Source organism: Pseudophryne corroboree, chromosome 4 (assembly GCF_028390025.1).
Source record: "Pseudophryne corroboree isolate aPseCor3 chromosome 4, aPseCor3.hap2, whole genome shotgun sequence".
NCBI classification, from domain to species: domain Eukaryota; kingdom Metazoa; phylum Chordata; class Amphibia; order Anura; family Myobatrachidae; genus Pseudophryne; species Pseudophryne corroboree.
The window spans coordinates 194,347,932-194,365,898 of NC_086447.1; the positions used below are offsets into that span (position 1 = coordinate 194,347,932).

Sequence of the window (17,967 nt, forward strand, 5' to 3'; positions counted from 1 at the left end):
AATCTATGCTACCCTGGGACCTGAGGAACTGCAGACTTGCCCTGCCAGCCTGTTATTTTTTCTTCTGAATAATGTCATAAATTGCAAACTGAGTTCATGTCCTATAAGATCAGACTGCACACTGGTTAATTACACATTAACCCTCTGCTGCATCATAGGACCTCTAAACATTAGGAATAATAAAATCAGGGGGTTTAAAATAAACACAGGAAGATAGGCATCTAGTCATTACACATCCGTTCTTCTAAACCTTAAAGAGTCTGACAGTATCAGGACAAGATTCTCAGTAATCCTGCCAATGCAGTCTACACACTGAAAGCTTTCTAGTGGTAATAGTAGCTACTATACTGTGCAGCGCTCAAAGAAATCTGCATTCGCTTTCTCAGTAGTTGCGTTAATTATGATTTATTTATACACCCAGGACACAGAAGTACCCACATTCCACTAGAAAGACCTACTGTGCTGCACTTACCAGCCTCATTGTCTATACGAGTTAGCACATCTTCTATAGACTCCCGGGCATCGCTGGCACTCTCAGGATCAGGGGGTGTATAACCGTGAATACGGCACCAATGTACAATTTCTTTGGTTTTCAGTTGGGTAATGCTGCTAAATTTTGTCTGTTTCGCTATAATTTCGTGTAGCATTTTCTTCATGGCCACTGCTCGTTGCCACTAAATATGTATACAAAGTCAATGGGTGGACAAATGAGTTAATAGGCAAACTTAAAGATGAACTGTAACCACAATATATGCATATATCATGAATCTGTAACATCTCCCTACAGCCTAGTACAGGGGTTCCCAAAATCGGTCCTCAAGGAGCAGTAACAGTCCAGATTTTAAAGATATCCATGAATCAGCACAGGTACTTAACTCATACTGACAGAGATACTAATTAAGTCACCTGTGCCAAGCAGGGATAAACAGTACTTAAAACCAGGACAGTCAGTGCTCCTTGAGGACTGAGTTCGGGAACTACTGGCCTAGGGCACACACCGCCTTCCTCCTTTGGAAGGTACCTTGGTATAAACATTTAGCAGAACATATGCTTTTGGGATTGCAGGAATAAGCACGTGGAATTATTAGTTATGAAGTCAATGCAACTTTTACATTTTTCTTGTAACATAACTTAATTTCTCATATTTATACTTAAATGTATTTATTACACACAGTAGCATTATAAATGTGCCTATCAATACAGCGTGCAAGGTTCATGCAACCTATTGAAAATACAAGCAAACTAGTTTTTTGGAGTTGCTAGCTGTTGTGTCCAGTGCGGCTGGGGTGTTTTTCTCCACTCTTCCACCACCTTCACATTTTGCTCTGCCTCTCTCCTTCTCCTTATGTCTCTGCCTCTCTCTTCCACTTTCCTCTTCTTAGGGTGGCCAATCCCATGCCATTTTTTCAATCCCGGGTATCAGGATTGAAAAATGGTCACTCTTGAGATTACCGGGATTGTCTTTTTTCCTGTGTTTCAACCCGCCCATGCACCCCGCACCGCCCCGGTCACGTCACGCTGCGCAGGTGGAGAACGCAGCCCGGCATTAAAAACACAAAGGGCTGCCTGATCCTGCAATCTGCGGAATTGAATCCCGGACGATATTTGGCCTAAATCCCAGGATCCTGATCCCGGGTTTGGCCACCCTTCCGCCTCCCTCTGCCCCATCTCTCTTCGTCTCTCTCTATTTTTTCTCTCATTCTTTTTCCTAAATTTGTATTTTCCCACTATTTTCTGTCTGTCTACATACTCATTGGACAGATTGAGGGAAAGCTGTTGAGAGGGGTGTTGTGTGTTTTAGAGAAAAAACTGTTGGGAGGTTTTGTCTGCTGGTTGTGGGGACAGAGTGCTTGTTGGAAAGGGGGCCCCTCTTTGTGAGTTAGGGGGGGACTGAGGGCTGGCTGTTGTGGTGGGTGTCCTGTATGTGGATTAAGGGGAACCAATCTGGCTGCTTGCGTATGTGATAGGGAAGACTGATGTGTGGCGTGGGGTCTGTGTTTAGGTTGGGGGGGAACATAGGACAGGTGGAAAGCCTTGGCTGGCTACCTCTGGGTGTGCCTACCCTGTGTATGGGTCCAGGTGAACTAAGGTCAGCCTTGTGTGGAGGGTCCTGTGTGTGTATAATGCATTGCTCTGGTACAGATGCTTTCCCCCAACACTTGCTGTGGTCCTCTGCACCTCAGGAAGACAGTGTGCTATAATTTTGATTAATTTGATCACCTGCTTAACGTGTCCACTAGGTGGCAGGCCAGAAAATGGCAATCTCTACCTGAAGCACAGTCCCTGAATTGATTTAACTGCAGAGTAAGACCCAGCAACAGACCTCCTAAGAAGAGCACTAAGTATGGGAGCTGAGCAAGGTAAGACAGGAGCTTCTTAAGTTTTTATTTGATGAGAGACTCCCATCCTACAGTGCTAGGTTACTAAAACGTTTTAACTACTTATTGAGCATTGTAAACACTGTCAATTCTCGGTATATTCAAAGTCATAAACAATTTTATAGCATATTATTTACAGGAAAGAAAAATGGAGGGGGAAGAAAAGAGGGTACCTCAGACGCTCTCCTTTTGCCAATGTTCCAGCTATAATACTGCTCCAGTGAACTTGCACAGAATGGGTTGCTGCCATCTTCATCTACAGCAAAGACAGCAAAAACAGACATTTTTGTCATCTCGCATACATCCAGTCATACTATTAGTCACAGTACAGTACAAGGTGCTGAGCCATTGAGAGTGTCCAGTAGCAGAAGATGCAAGTGTGTATGTATTTATTGTAAATGGGATTGCTCCATAAAAAGGTTTAGCGTGTAGTCCCACGGTTATATATCACACACAGGTAGCAACACTAGATTATCATAAACAGGACAAAAAGAAAGAAGGTAAACAAGCTATTTAAAAAAAATATATGTACATGTCCTACCTCTTTCCCCTATGAGCGGAACCTTCTTCACGGTTGCAGTGAGCAGTTGCTTGAAACTCTGCAGATGTTCTGTCCTGCAATTATTTTCAGGGATGCATTCGACACGGACTCATTTTAGATTTTAATTGCAAATTATTTGGTATTGAGTTTCCAAAAGCTGGTATTTAAGGGAACAACGTATTGCGAGATAATCTGCTCACTAAGAGGCTAATTCAGGTTGGATCACGTGCAGTTTCCCCAATAGTAGAGAAAGTGTGCATGCGCAGGTCCCATTTTGCACATGTGCAGAATGGGTCCCGCAAACACATCGCAGTAATGAGAACGCCTTTGCCTGATTAACAGGCAGAGGCGTTTGGGGGGAGGGATAAGGGAAGTCGACATTGCTGAAAACATACCCGCGTTTTTGGAGAGTGGAAAGGCCAAGGACTGCATCGCATATGCAATTTCCTTGGCCTCGCAAGCTGCCCTGCAATAAGTATCCTGAGTAAGCTCAGGCTTACTCAGCCTGCCGTCACGATGTTCATCCCGCACTGTGATCGCATTGCAGTATTGCTATCGCAAATGCAGGAAGGAGGTGCGCACCTTCTCCTGCATTTGCATTGCTAAGGATTGCATTTGCAAAGCTGCTTGTAATTGCAATTCATGCTGAATTAGGCACTCAGGGGGCCATGTACTAAGCAGTGATAAAAGTGGAGAAGTTGCCCATGGCAACCAATCAGCTGCTCTGTATACTTTTATAGTATGCAAATTATAAATGTTACATCAATGCTAATTGGTTGTCATAGGCAACTTCTCCACTGGCTCACTTCTCCCACTTTTATCACTGCTTAGTACATGACCTCCTCAGTGAATGTATCAAACCTTGGAAACAGAAGTGATTGGTTGCTACAGGCAACTTCTTTTTTTTCTGCTATTTTAAAGACTCTGCTAGATAAAGGAGAGCTAGAAGCTTAGAAGGTTTGATGCACATCTCCCTTTATCAAATAGAAGTTATATAGTAGAGCTTTGCACGCTACAAGCACAGCAAGTGCCTTCCCTGGGTAACAATTACTTATGAACATTATTTTAAAACAGGTCATTTCTTAATCTAAAGAAAGACTCACAATTGTTTGTGAGAAGAGTTACTGTTTTCTATAGTACACATTACCCATTGCCAGGAGGCAGCCATTTTGTGGCCTGCTCCAATATTAGAGAGCATTCTGCCTATTCCTATAAACATACTTCCATTTTAAATAACCATTGCCCCATGTTTCTGTCTCTGATAGGAGAACAGAAGAGAAATGGATACTCAGATCACTGATGTTGTTCATGTCCTGCAAAACGTAATTACCAAAACCAGCGTGTTAATTACTACCAGTTGCTGATAAAGAGGGAGGGAATAAAGGGAATGAACTGAGGTAATTACTTCACAGAGCTGGATTCCAGGCCTAAGTTATCTTCCACCTTCACTGATGAAACGCCAGTGTGGACAGACAGTGTACTGTTGCTGGGATCCGGATCAGTTTTAACTGCAAGAAAAAAATAAGAGCGGACAGAAGGCTTAGCAGTAATATAATGTGAATATGGGATGCACATTATGTAGGGAGTAGCAGAGCATTATATCATACTGTGCATTATATCCCTGTTTTGTACTTTTGAAACTTCTAACACTAAGAGAGCAGCATAAACTGTTCACACACCAGAACTACTCTTCCTGTGGGTGCTCTCCTTTGCTTCTCTTTTGTATAAAGGGGGGTACTCACGGAGCGATATTCTAAGCAATCTGACTAGATTGCTTAGAATATCGGCAGGATCGCTCCGTGTGTAGCCCCCTCGGCGATAGCGATGCGCGGCCCCGCACATCGCTATCGCCGCTGCTAGATTGGCCTGCATGCAGGCCAATCTAGCGGGTCGCTCACTTCACCCGCTGGGTGAAGTGAGCGGCCCCCCCGTCTCCCCCCGCACGCTCAGCACAGATCGCGCTGTGCTGAGCGGCAGGAGAGATGTGTGCTGAGCGGTTCGCTCAGCACGCATCTCTCCTTGATCGGCCCGTGAGTACTGGGCTTCACTTCAGGTAAAACGCCCTAGGCTTGAACCCTTAGAATGTTAGGGACTTACCTCACTATGAGGTTACTGTAAAGTAGTGGGTAACCTGTAATTGTGGCCAAGATTATGTAAAAAAACCTCATATTGCAAAATGTATTATTATTCGAATTAGTAATGTTTGAATGGTGCACCTGCACTAGTTCTCTGTGTGTGGTACTACAGGTCTCAGCAAGGTAGCAACTCTCATTACTAGCAATTAGGGTGTGCAGTCTAGGGCCCCTTCTTCATATACTCTATTGCATATTTATATATGCACACTTGAAGGTTTGAGACCCCTTGAGCCTAGATTAGAACCCCTCCCCCGCCTGTCACTGACTAATCTTAAGTAGGGAACCTAGCATTATTGGACTGCACATTTAAAATAAGGCACAATGAAGGCAAGACCTAAAAGTTTATATAATAGGTGAGTTGTGGGGTGAGTTTTGAGGCATGGGTCCCCCTGAATTGCTTTGGCTGGGCTGCTCCAGGATATCATAATACTTACTTTAGCACTCTCTAGCTCTAGTGTTTGTTTTTTATATATGTAACAATTATCACACATTTATTTTTCACCCCGGAACACTAACCCATGCAGTATCCACTTTATCTATCCAACTGTCTCACACACTTCACTTTCCTTACTAGTGTGAAGCCTTGGGGTGGTTCTGGCTGGGCTGCTTTTGGGAGTGTCCTATGCCCTAGACTTTGACCTTTAAAATGTTAGGGACTGAACCAAATAATAGGATTTTAATTAAATCCTTTACTCATAGTCCATAAGGGATATTGGGGGAATCTAGTATGATGGGGTATAGACTGGGTCCAAAGGAGCCGGTGCACTTTAAATTTCTTCAACTGGCTGTGCTGGCTCCTCACCTCTATGCCCCTTCCCACAGGCAGTTATAGGTAAAATAGTGCCCGAAGGCAACACTTTTTCTGCGCATCATATAGCGCGAACAAGGAATCCATCTTTCGGAACCGAGTCATTCTCTTGACATAAATCTTCAAGGCTCGCACAGCATCCAATGCCTCCGGAGGAGCAGAAGTGCCAGAACTTGACTGAACCACAATTGGTTGATTCAAGTGGAACGCAGAGAGGACCTTCGGCAGGAACTGCTGCCTAGTCCTGAGCTCCGCTCTGTCCTCATAAAGACCAAGTAGGGGCTTTTACATGATAAGGCCCCCAATTCTGAGACTCGCCTAGAAGAAGCCAGGGCCAATAATATCACCGTCTTCCACGTGAGGTACTTGTCTTCTACCATCATCAGAGGTTCAAACCAGGAGGACTGTAGAAATTCCAACACTACATTCAAGTCTGTGATATGGGACAATTGACTCTACTGCCATCTTGTGGTTTTATTGTTCCTTTGTACTTTTAATGCTTTGGTGAGCATGGATAACAGGACTTTGCATACAGCATTGTACATTCTTTTGTGCATAATATATCCTGTTGCTACATGAACTATCAGTATTTGAGCTTTAGGATTATGCCCTTTTAAGGTATAGCCACATCTAAGGCTGGTCAGTAACCCTATCTGTTTGTGGCCTTTAGGATTATGCCCTTTTGTGGTATTGTCACGTCTGAGTCTGGTTAGTAGCCCTATAAGTATGTAGCCTTCGGGTGAGTCAGTAGCCTCACGTGGTGGGGAGGGGCTCCTGGATTATGAATTGCTGTAACCGAACATTTTCTGACTGAATGGAAATTGGCAGCTAAGTACATTGAATATTAAACTGCATTTTTCATATATTGTTGTGTGTATTTTTGCCTTCATCTAATACTCCATTGCACTTGTATCACCCTATAACTGTTTCCACCGGGAACAAAGTCCCATGGTGCCGTGGGCGGCACAAAAGGAGGTTAATGTGAAGCACCCCTTGCAAGAAGGTCTGAAGTTCTGGCAATACCGCAATTTCTTCTGGAAGAAAATCGAGAGCACTGAAATCTGGACCTTAAAGGAACCCAGACGCAAGCCCTTATCCACACCAGCCTGCAGGAAATGAAGGAACTGTCCCAAGTGAAACTCCACAAGCGGATACGTGCGGTCCTAGCACCAAGAGACACATCTCCTCCAGATAGGACGATAGTGTTTAGCTGTCACATGCTTCCTGGCCTGCACAATGGTAGCAATAACCTTTTTGGAAAGGCCTTTGTGAGCTAGGATGCTCCGCTCAACCTCCATGCCATCAAACAAAGCCACCGTAAGTCTGGGTAGACAAATGGTACTTATTGAAGATCTCTTCTCAGTGGCAGAGGCCAAGGGTCTTCGACGGATATGTCCAGAAGATCTGCGTACCAAGCCCTAAAAGGCCAATCCAGGGCAATCAGAATTGCCTGGACTCTTTGATTCCTGATTCGCTTGAGCACCCTTGGGAGCAACGGAATCGGAGGAAACAGGTAGACCAGCCGGTAAGGCCACGGCGACGTCGCCCTCGCCTGAGGATCCCTGGTTCGTGAGCAATACCAACAATGCTTCTTGTTGAGTCGAGAAGCCATCATGTCTATTTGTGGGCAGCCCCACCGGTCGATGATCTGCTGAAAGACCTGATGGTGAAGCCCCCACTCTCCCGTGACGACTCAGGAAGTCCGCTTCCCAGTTGTCTACTCCCGAAATGAAGATTGTGGACATTGCTCTTGCATTTCTTTCTTCCCAGAGGAGTATCTTTGACACCTCTTGCATATAGACCCTGCTTTTTGTCCCTCCTTGTCGATTGATGTACGCCACTGCTGAGGTGTTGTCCGACTGTACCTGGATTGCTTGATCCCTGAGTAGAGGAGGCCTGAAGCAGGGCATTGTAGATCGCCCGTAGTTCCAGAATGTTGATCGGAAGGATGACTTCGTGGGCTGACCACCTGCCCTGGAACTGAGCCCCCCTGGGTCACAGCTTCCCATACTCTCAGACTCGCATCTGTTGTAAGGAGGATCCAATTCTGAATCCCGAAACTTCGGCCTTCTAGTAGATTGTAGGACTGCAGCCACCACAGGTGAGAAATCCTGGCCTGAGGTGACAGCCGAATTATCTGGTGAATCTGAAGATGTGATCCGGACCACATGCCCAGGAGATCCAACTGAAAAGTACTGGCATGGAAACTTCCATACTGGATCGCCTCGTACAAGGCAACCATTTTCCCCAACAATCTTATGCAAAGATGGATGGATACCCGAGTAGGCCGGAGAACCATGCGGACCAGCTCCTGAAGTGTTCTCACCTTGTCCTCTGGGAGGAACACTTTTTGGGCCACAGTATCCAGCAACATTCCCAGGAACAGGAGACACTGAGTGGGCTTTAGGTGGGACTTCTGTAAATTGAGGATCCACCCATGGTGTGACAGAAGCTGGCTAGTGCGGTCTATATGGAGCAATAAATGCTCCCTGAATCTTGCCTTGATCAGGAGATCGTTGAGGTAAGGGACAACATTGACCCCCTGGACCCAGAGTTGGAACATCATCTTCGCCATCACCTTCGTTAACACCCTTGGAGCTGTGGACAGGCCCAACGGTACTGCTTGAAACTGGTAGTGATCGTTCAGGAGGGCAAACCTCAGGTAAGCCTGATGAGGTGGCCAAATCGGGATATGGAGATACTGTAGGCGTCTTTTATATCCAGGGAGACCATGAACTCCCGTTCTTCCAGGCCCGTAATCACTGCTCGCAAGGATTCCATCTTGAACTTGAAAACCTGTAGGTAAGAGTTCAAGGATTTAAGATTCAAAATGGGCCTTACTGAACCGTCCGGTTTCGGTACCACGAACAGATTGGAGTAGTAACCCTGTCCCTGTTGCAGTGGCACTGGAACAATGATTTGGGATGGTACCAATTTTAGCATGGCCTGTTGCAGCATAACACGCGTATCCCCCAAAGCTGGTAAGTTTGATTTGAAAAATCGTTTTGGAGGAGCACTGTCGAACTCCAGCTTGTAGCCCTGAGAAATATACGTTATGGTAAGAACTTACCGTTGATAACGGTATTTCTCCTAAGTGTACAGGATAACAATGGGATACGATGGCGCGACAGCTGATTGGCACCAATCAATCAAAGCTTTCTGGCCTCCCAGGATGCAACGGGCCCGTCTATATATCTCCGCCTACTGGCTCAGGCAAATCAGTTGTATTCCAAAGCAAATGGCAGGAGCATCATGTAGAACCCTAATCATGCGAGAAGAACACACATGCACACCTTTCCGTACAAGAATGAAGAGGTTAGTGAGTAAAAGGATCCTCAAATCAGGTGAGTCAGGGTGGGATCCCTGCGGATCCTGTGGACTTAGGAGAAATACCATTATCAACAGTAAGTTCTTACCATAACGTATATTTCTCCGGCAGGCTCCACAGGATAACAATGGGATTTCCCAAAGCAATTTAGTGGTGGGGACGTTCCTGATTGGACAAGAGAACCCTTCACCCGAATTCAGCGTCATGAGAGGCAAAGGTATCCAAGGCATAATGTCTAATGAATGTGTTAATGGAAGACCATGTGGCTGCCTTACATATCTGTTCCGCTGAAGCACCACGCTGTGCTGCCCATGAAGGACCTACCTTACGAGTAGAGTGAGCAGAGACATTAGCTGGAACAGGGAGATCAGCTTGAGAATATGCACCTGAAATAGTCATTCGAAGCCATTTAGCCAGCATCTGTTTACTAACAGGCCATCCTCTCTTGTGAAATCCGTACAGAATGAAGAGAGAATCTGTCTTTCTAATGGCACTGGTACGATCCACATAGATCCTTAATGCACGGACCACGTCCAGCGATGCATCTCCCGCAGAAAGTCCCGGCACCTGAAAAGCCGGGACTACAATTTCTTCATTAAGGTGGAATTTAGACACCACCTTAGGAAGATACCCAGATCTAGTTCTGAGAACTGCTCTATCTGGATAAAAAAAAAAATCAGTAATGGGGAACGACATGACAGCGCCCCTAAATCTGATACTCTTCCAGCTTGATGCCATAGTCAGTAGAAAGAGCACTTTAGGTGTCAACCATTTAAGATCCACTTTATTAAGTGGTTCAAATGGGGCAACTTGAAGGGCTTTCAGGACTAAACATAAGTCACACGGCACTGTAGGCGGAACAAATGGAGGTTGAATGCGCAGCATTCCTTGGAAAAAAGTCAGAACATCCTGTAAATTGGCAATTTTCTTTTGGAACCATACAGTCAATGCCGACACTTGCACTCTCAAGGAAGCCACCTTCAAACCTTTATCCATTCTTGCCTAAAGGAATGCTAAGACCCTGGAAACTCTGAAAGATTTAGGGTCCACTTTTCCTTCACTGCACCAATGAATATAGGCCTGCCATAATCAGTGATAAATACGAGCTGAGAAAGGTTTCCTTGCTCTGGGCATTGTTTGAATTACCTGTTGTGAGAATCCTCTTGACTTCAGGACAGAGGTTTCAAGAGCCACGCCGTCAAAGACAGTCAATCCAGATGTCTGTGATAACAAGTACCCTGCGTCAGCAGGACTGGACATTGAGGGAGCAGAAATGGAGCATCCATTGACATTCTCTGCAGATCCGTATACCAATGTCTTCTGGGCCAAGCCGGAGCTTTTAGTATCACGGCACCCCTTCCTTGCTTTATTTTTCTCACCACCCTGGGTAATAGGGTGATCGGAGGAAACCCATAAGCCAGATGAAAGTCCCATCTCACCGACAAGGCGTCTACAAAGATTGCTCTGGGATCCTTTGTCCTTGACCCATGTGTGGGCAATTTGTTGTTCAGACGGGACGCCATGAGATCAATCTCTGGCAACTCCCATTTGTCTACTAGAGTCTGGAAGACCTCCGGGTGTAGAGCCCATTCGCTTGCTTGAATGGTGTGTCGACTGAGAAAGTCCACTTCCCAGTTTAGGACTCCCAGAACAAACACTGCGGACAAGGCTGGATGATGAAGTTCTGCCCACTTTAATATGTGACTTACCTCCTTCATTGCTTTTTGGGTGCAAGTTTGTCCCTGATGATTGAGGTACGCTACTGCCGTACTGGTTTTCCTTGAAGAATGTCCTTTGCCTGAATCAGTGCCATGTATATGGCCCTGAAGTTCCAACACATTTATTTGCAGGCAATCTTCTTCTTTGGTCCATTGCCCCTGGATCCACAATCTTCCGGACACTGCTCCCCAACCCTGAAGACTGGCATCTGTTGTCAGAATCTCCCAATCGGATATCCAAAAGGGTCTCCCCTTGTCCAGATGGGATGTCTGTAGCCACCAGGCTAATGACCTTCTTACTTTTACCGAAAGTACTATAGTCTGTCTCTTTATCGTCTGATGTAATCCATTCCATTTGGCAAGAATCGGACGCTGCGGAAGTCTTGAGTGGAACTGTGCATACTCCACCATGTCGAATGTGGACACCATCAAACCCATCACTCGCATTGCTGCGTGAATGGATACCATTTGACTGTGTAGCAAGTCCTGAATCCTTGACTGTACCTTGGATATCTTGTTCAGAGGTAAAATTACTCTCTGCAGTACAGCCAAGTGAGTCATCCGTTGTGACGGAACTAGAGATGATTTTGCCCAATTTATGAGCCACCCATGTCTCTGCAGACATGTTATTGTCTGTTGAAGATGACATAGGAGCAATTCCTGTGACTGCCAGGATTAAAAGATCGTCGAGGTATGGGAAAATTCTTATTCCTTGCTGGCAGAGATAAGCTGCCATAACCACCATAATCTTGGTAAATACTCTGGGGGCTGTGGCCAACCCAAAGGGTAGAGCCTGGAACCGAAAACGCTGTTGGAGGATAGTGAACCTGAGATAACACTGATGGGACAGTGCTATAGGAACATGTAGGTAAGCATCCTGTATATCCAGGGATACCACATAATCTCCTGAATATCCAGGGATACCATATAATCTCCTGGCTCCATGGCCAAGATTATGGAACGTAACGTCTCCATGTGAAACCGAGGTACCCAAATGTATTTGTTCAGCATTTTGAGATTGAGAATGGGCCGAAATGACCCATTTGGCTTCTGAACCAAAAATAGGTTGGAGTAAAAACCCTGTCCTCGCTGTGCAGGGGGAACTGGAATAATTACTCCTGACTGAAGCAATTACTGAACTGCTTCTTGCAAAGCCCTGGCCTTCGTCTCTACCCGAGACGGGCTGGTACAGAAAAACCTTTGAGGAGGATGCTTCTTGAAGGGAAAAGTATAACCTAGAGATACCGCTTCCTGCACCCAGGCATCTGTTGTAGACTGCTGCCAGATCTGTGCAAATTGAAGAAGTCGGCCCCCTACCATGGGGTCCCCCAGGTAGAGGCCCGCACCATCAGGCTGATGGCTTATCTTCTGATTTGGAAGCCGGCCCTCTGTTAGCCCAATGTATTTTAGTCTTACTAGACTTCTTGTACTGGGACTTGCGATCACTTTTTCCCTTAACTTTTCCTTGAGACCGAAAGGGACGAAAAACCTGAACTTTAGGTTTGTAGTTGTATGTGGAAGGAAACTTGACCTTTTTGGAGTCTGCTTCTGACTCCAGAATATCTGTCAATTCTTTACCAAAAAGAATATTTCCAGAAAAAGGCAAAGATTCCAAAACCTTCTTGGATTCTGAATCAGCTTTCCACGTACGTAACCAAACTGCTCTGCGAGCAGCTATTGTTGAAGCTGATGCCCTGGAGGCGATACTGTAGTACCCATATCTAATGCTGCTTCTTCCAAGAATATTGCAGTCAGTTTTATATGAGCTATATGGGATTTTTGCTCTCTAGAAGCTACTGAAAAATCCCCCTCCAATGTATCAGCCCAGGCAGCCACTGCCTTTGCCATCCAAGCTGAAGCCATGGATGGCCTTATGACTACCCCGGACAGGGAAAAATATATGTTTTTTTAGAAACCCATCCACCCTCCTATCCGTGACATAATTTAATGATGTTGAAGGCAAAGGCAATATAAACTTTCACACTATTCGAATCATATGCGTATCTACTTTAGGAGCCACCTCCCTTTTTAAACAATCCCCAGCTGGAAGAGGATAATTGGAATCCCATGTTTTTTTTAATTCTAAAATTTCTTATTGGGTGTAGCCCAAGCCTCTTCCATGATTTCCGTCAGCTGATCTGACCCTGGAAACTCAGTCTTAACTGTTTTGGGACGTTTAAACACAGGTGCCTTGGTTTTTAACACAGGCTCTGCTGAATCCTCTAAGGATAGAATGGCTTTCATTGCTCTAATTAACTCAGCTATATCCACTGAGCTGAAACCTTCTTCATCCTCTTTGTATGCGGAAGTAGAATTAATTAAGCTTTCATCTTCCGATGAATCCTCATGTGTAGCCTGTGAAGGTGAAGATTCATTACCATCGGTTTATCAGCTTGTTTCTTTTGAGAAGCTGCTGGGGGAAATGATATACCGTAGGTAGGGATCTGCATGTAAGGGTTAACCTATTCCTGGAACAGAAGCTGTAGGAATGATCTGTTCAGCTATACTGGACAAGGTCTGTGCAAACATAGCCCAAGGTGGATCCATGTGTACAGTACCTGATGTTGTACAGGGATCTGCCTTGTATTTTGCTGAAAACAAAAACAATTTGCACACAAACCATCCTGAACCAGATCCTGAGAGGAAAATACAGTTTTGCAAGACAAACATGATATGAGTGTTGGTGTTGCTGTGAGTGTACCTTCCTCACCTTTGCCGCTCTTGGACATAATAATCAGCACTTTCACAGTGTACTACACAATTTGTGACTGTAATCACTTTAAACTTTCTAAAGTGACATACAATCGGACCCTACCCATGCACCAGCATTGAGGATCAGAAAAAACAACTGAGAAACATATAGTAAAGTCAGCAATCACACTAGCAGTCATTCACATGGTATACATTATAGCAATATGAGCACATCATCAACTACAAACACATTTTTAAGTACGTAGGAGAACATATTACTGATCATGTTTTAACAGATCTAACGTATTCAGATGCAATGCAAAAGAAGCAACAGTAAATGTTTACAGACTCGTATGCAATAGGCACTTATCTAACTATTCTTACTCAAAAAGGTAGATAGAGATTTAGTGCTGTATAGCCCGTACTCAGTAGAGTGGGATACAGGGAGATTCCCCTCGCTTCCAGGATCGATCAATACGTTAGCGAACGCTGAGTGGATCCAGATGCTACTAGTGTACACTGCCGCTCCATGAACCTATAGTGAACACAGACGCTCAGTGAACACAGACGCACCGGTCACACAGCCGCCTATAGTGCGACCGGGTCCCCTCGTGCACAGCATCTGGGACGGAAGCGAGGAAACAGTTCATGGCCGGAGACTTGGAGGAAACTGGTCATAAACGGGAAGGGGCGACCAGGAGAGCATCTGACTCCCCCTGCTGTCATCAACCCTAGGGATCGCGGCCTCATGCTATTCCTGGAGCCTGTGATCCCTAAGGCCTAGCGCTGGAGCACCCGCGGTGGCAGCAGCGTCAGCTACTGTTTGGTAGTCTACTCCCAAAACAGTGCAGCTGTGCCCGTATTCCATCTAGCTAAGCGGAACAGATGCCTTACCTTCTCCCTGTGCTCCGGCCACAGCCTGGTAACGTCTGGTGGACCTACTAGTATATCCGACACAGACGCCTGCCGAAACAGCACTGTACTCGTGGGTAAGCGTTGTCGCGACCCAGCGGAGAGTTGTTGTAGCGACTCTTTCTAATATACGTACAAGATGCTGTTTAGAAATATCACTCAAAAAACTAGTAAGACTATAAAAATAAAATAAGAAAGCTTAGGGCTGCTAAAAAAACAGCAGCCCTCTGACCATGGTGCGGCTCCTGCCGCAACAAACAAAAAACTGATTTGCCTGAGCCAGTAGGCGGAGATATATGGACGTGCTTGTTGCATCTGGGGAGGCCAGAAAGCTTTGATCGATTGGTGCCAATCCGCTGTTGCTCCATCATAACCCATTGTTATCCTGTGGATAACCTGTGGATCCTGCCGGAGAAATAAGGTCTTTGACCCAGGCATCCTGGCAGGAACTTTCCCAGATGCGGCTGAAGTGACGCAGCTGAGCTCCCACCTCGAGATCCCCTCGGGGTGGGTGAGCACCATCATGCTGAGGCCTTAGTGGAAGCAGTACCGGTGCTCTCCTGGGAAGTGGCGATCGCTGGTTTTCTTGTCTTACCTTTGGTGCCTCTAGCCTTGTTGGAGGCACCTCTGGCCCTAGATCAAAACCTGTTAGACCAAAAGGACTGGGTAGACGGCCACGGGTAGGAACGCCTAGCCGGCGGGGCCCCAGAGGGGAGAAACGTAGATTTCCCCAAGTAACTTTAGAAATCCACATATCCAATTTTACCCCAAAGAGTAATTTCCCCAAAAAGGGAAGCGCCTCGACACTGCGCTTGGATTCTGCGTCCGCTATCCATTGACGCAACCACAAATCCCTGTGTGCTGAAACTGCCATAGCAGTGGTCCTAGCATTGATATTGCCTATTTCCTTGAGAGAGAGTCACACAGGACACATGCGATGTCCTGAATGTGCTTCAGGAGAGTCACTGTAGTGACCAGGGGCATATCCCCCCGAGAGGCCCTCCTGAATCTGAGTAGCCCAGGTATGAATGGCATGAGACATCCAGCAACCTGCTATGACCGGTCTTTGAGACATACCCGCTGCTGTGTAGATAGACTTCAGTGTAGTCTCTATCTTCCTATCCCCAGGGTCCTTCATGGTGAAGGAGCCCGGGGCCGGCAGCACCGCCTTCTTGGATAGACGCGAGACTGAAATGTCCACAGCAGGGGGTTCTTCCCAGAATTTTCTGCCCTCAGAAGCGAATGGGAAAGTGTGTAAAAACCATTTTGTAAAAAGTATTTTTTATCTGGATTTTTCCAGGCTAACTTAAATAGGTCCTCTAACTCTGCAGAATCAGAGAAAGTGACATTGGGCTTGTTCTGTGTTTAGAAAAACGACTGCTGTCATGCAGCGTTCTCTAGGAGTTTTAACACATCCCATATAGCCAAAATGAGGGGTTCAATACCCTGTGTAGAAGGGGAATCCCCAGTAATAGGTTCCAATTCCTCCCCCTCCTTCAGTATTTCCTCATCTGAATCTGAGAGTAAAGCATGCAACCCACTTTTTTGTGGACCTGAATTAGAGAGGGGGGCTTGTCAGCCCTTGCAGCCAGGTCTGCAACAGCCTGCTGCAAATGTTGAGTTTTTTGAGCATTAGCAGTGAGCTGAGATGACATATCAGACATCATGTTTTTTAATGGCACCCAGCCAGGAAGGCTCTTGACCCTACCCCCACGTACCCTCACTGAGCTGTGAGGACTGACTGCACTGTTCACATGATAATGAACCAGATGTAGGAGGAGAGAATCTGGTGTGACATGCACTGCATAACTGGTGTTTTACCATAGGTGCACAAAAAATGTGAGTATAAAAGGTAAGTCACAAGCGCCTTACCTTTGTACTCACTTTTTTTGTGCACCTGTTGTCTATTGTGAAGTATGGTGAAACTTCTCTGAGTGATATCAAGTCTAAGCAGCTTTCAGCGCCTGTTCTTGATTGTTTCTATTGTCTACATGGTGTTTCACCATGTTTACAGTAACACTTACATACACACAAAGTAGTATGATAGCAAGCCTGCCCTTACTGTATGTGAGAGGGAGACAGAGAGAAGTGATCCTGAGTGTCTGGAGGAGCTTTGTGTGCCTGATGCTGCAGCAGTAAGCAGAGGAAAGCACCAAAATGCTGCTGTTCCCGCTCTGAGGAAGCTCCGCCCCCTGTAATGGTGCCGGAGTTTCAGCTATATTTATACTGTCAAAAGTCTCCCCATGAGTAAAAATCATCACACAAGTGCTAATTTTATCCACCGCTGCCAGTGTACACAGGAGGGCTATAGCGGGTGCCCCCCAGGAGGGTCCCGTATGCCGCACCTGCATTCTGCCGCACCATGAACCGGTTTGTACTCACCACTGATGTCACCTTCAGGCTATCGTTAGGGGTGTGCGGTGTACTGCGAAGGCAATGTGCCCCGCTGTACAACAAACTCTCAGGAAAGTGGTCCTGCAGCGGGGAAGCAGCTCTGACACCTCGCAAGGCCGGTGACCCCCCCCCCCCCCCCCCCCCCCAAATCCTATGGTACCGAAAACAACAAAGATTTAAAAAGAAACTGAAGAAAACTTCTTTAGCTTGCAGAGTGTGCATCCTCTCCTGAGGGCACTTTTTTCTAAACTGCCTGTGGGAGGGGGCATAGAGGGGAGAGGCCAGCACACAGAGTTGAAGAAATTTAAAGTGCACTGGCTCCTTTGGACCCCGTCTATACCCCATCGTACTAGATTCCCCCAAAATCCCTTATGGATGCTAGAGAAATAAGGTTACAGTGAAGTGGTGGGTAACCCGTAATTGTGGCCAAGATTATGCAAAAAGCCTCATATTGCAAAATGTATTATTATTCAAATTGAATAGTGCACCTGCACTCGTTCTGTGTGTGGCACCACAGGTCTCAGAAGGGTAGCACCTCTCATTACTAGCAATTAGGGTGTGCAGTCTAGGGCTCTTTCCCTATAAAAAGTCTACAACCTACCTCTAAACCAGGGCATGAAAGAACGGAGGGGTGATGGGACTGTAGGGAGATGTGGGCTCTATAGTTTTTTAGTGCCCTATTAGTGTCAGCCTTGTGCTAGTGGCACAAAACAGTCTCTCGGTATTCAGAAAATGATTGGGTGCCAACCCACTGCTATCCACCGTCACTGGCCTTTAAATAACTTAGGGGCAGATGTATTAACCTGGAGAAGGCATAAGGAAGTGATAAACCAGTGATATGTGCAAGGTGATAAACACACCAGCCAATCAGCTCCAATATGTAAATTAACAGTTTATCACCTTGCACAGATCACTGGTTTATCACTTCCTTATGCAGTCTCCAGGTTAATACATCTGCCCCAAAGTCCTCTGAGATGACTGCAGGGATATAAATATTATGCTGGAGGCTCCATGGGCCAAAATCTTTACACCTATGTGCTGACTCATTAACTGCTCTTCATC

The 17,967-nt window shown here is 45.9% G+C and overlaps 1 protein-coding gene across 6 annotated transcripts in view; it reads right to left on the reverse strand.

The window, feature by feature from the left end:
- The window catches only part of YEATS2 (YEATS domain containing 2), a 300,282-nt gene that overhangs the window by 28,669 nt on the left and 253,646 nt on the right, over positions 1-17,967 (reverse strand). For all 6 annotated transcript variants that reach the window (XM_063915696.1, XM_063915693.1, XM_063915695.1 and 3 more), the window contains 4 exons: positions 4,325-4,427; positions 2,920-2,993; positions 2,552-2,634; positions 473-674 (listed from right to left, as the gene is read on the reverse strand). In XM_063915696.1, coding sequence (XP_063771766.1) covers positions 473-674; positions 2,552-2,634; positions 2,920-2,993; positions 4,325-4,427 — 462 coding nt within the window. The remainder of the gene's footprint in view (positions 1-472; positions 675-2,551; positions 2,635-2,919; positions 2,994-4,324; positions 4,428-17,967) is intronic.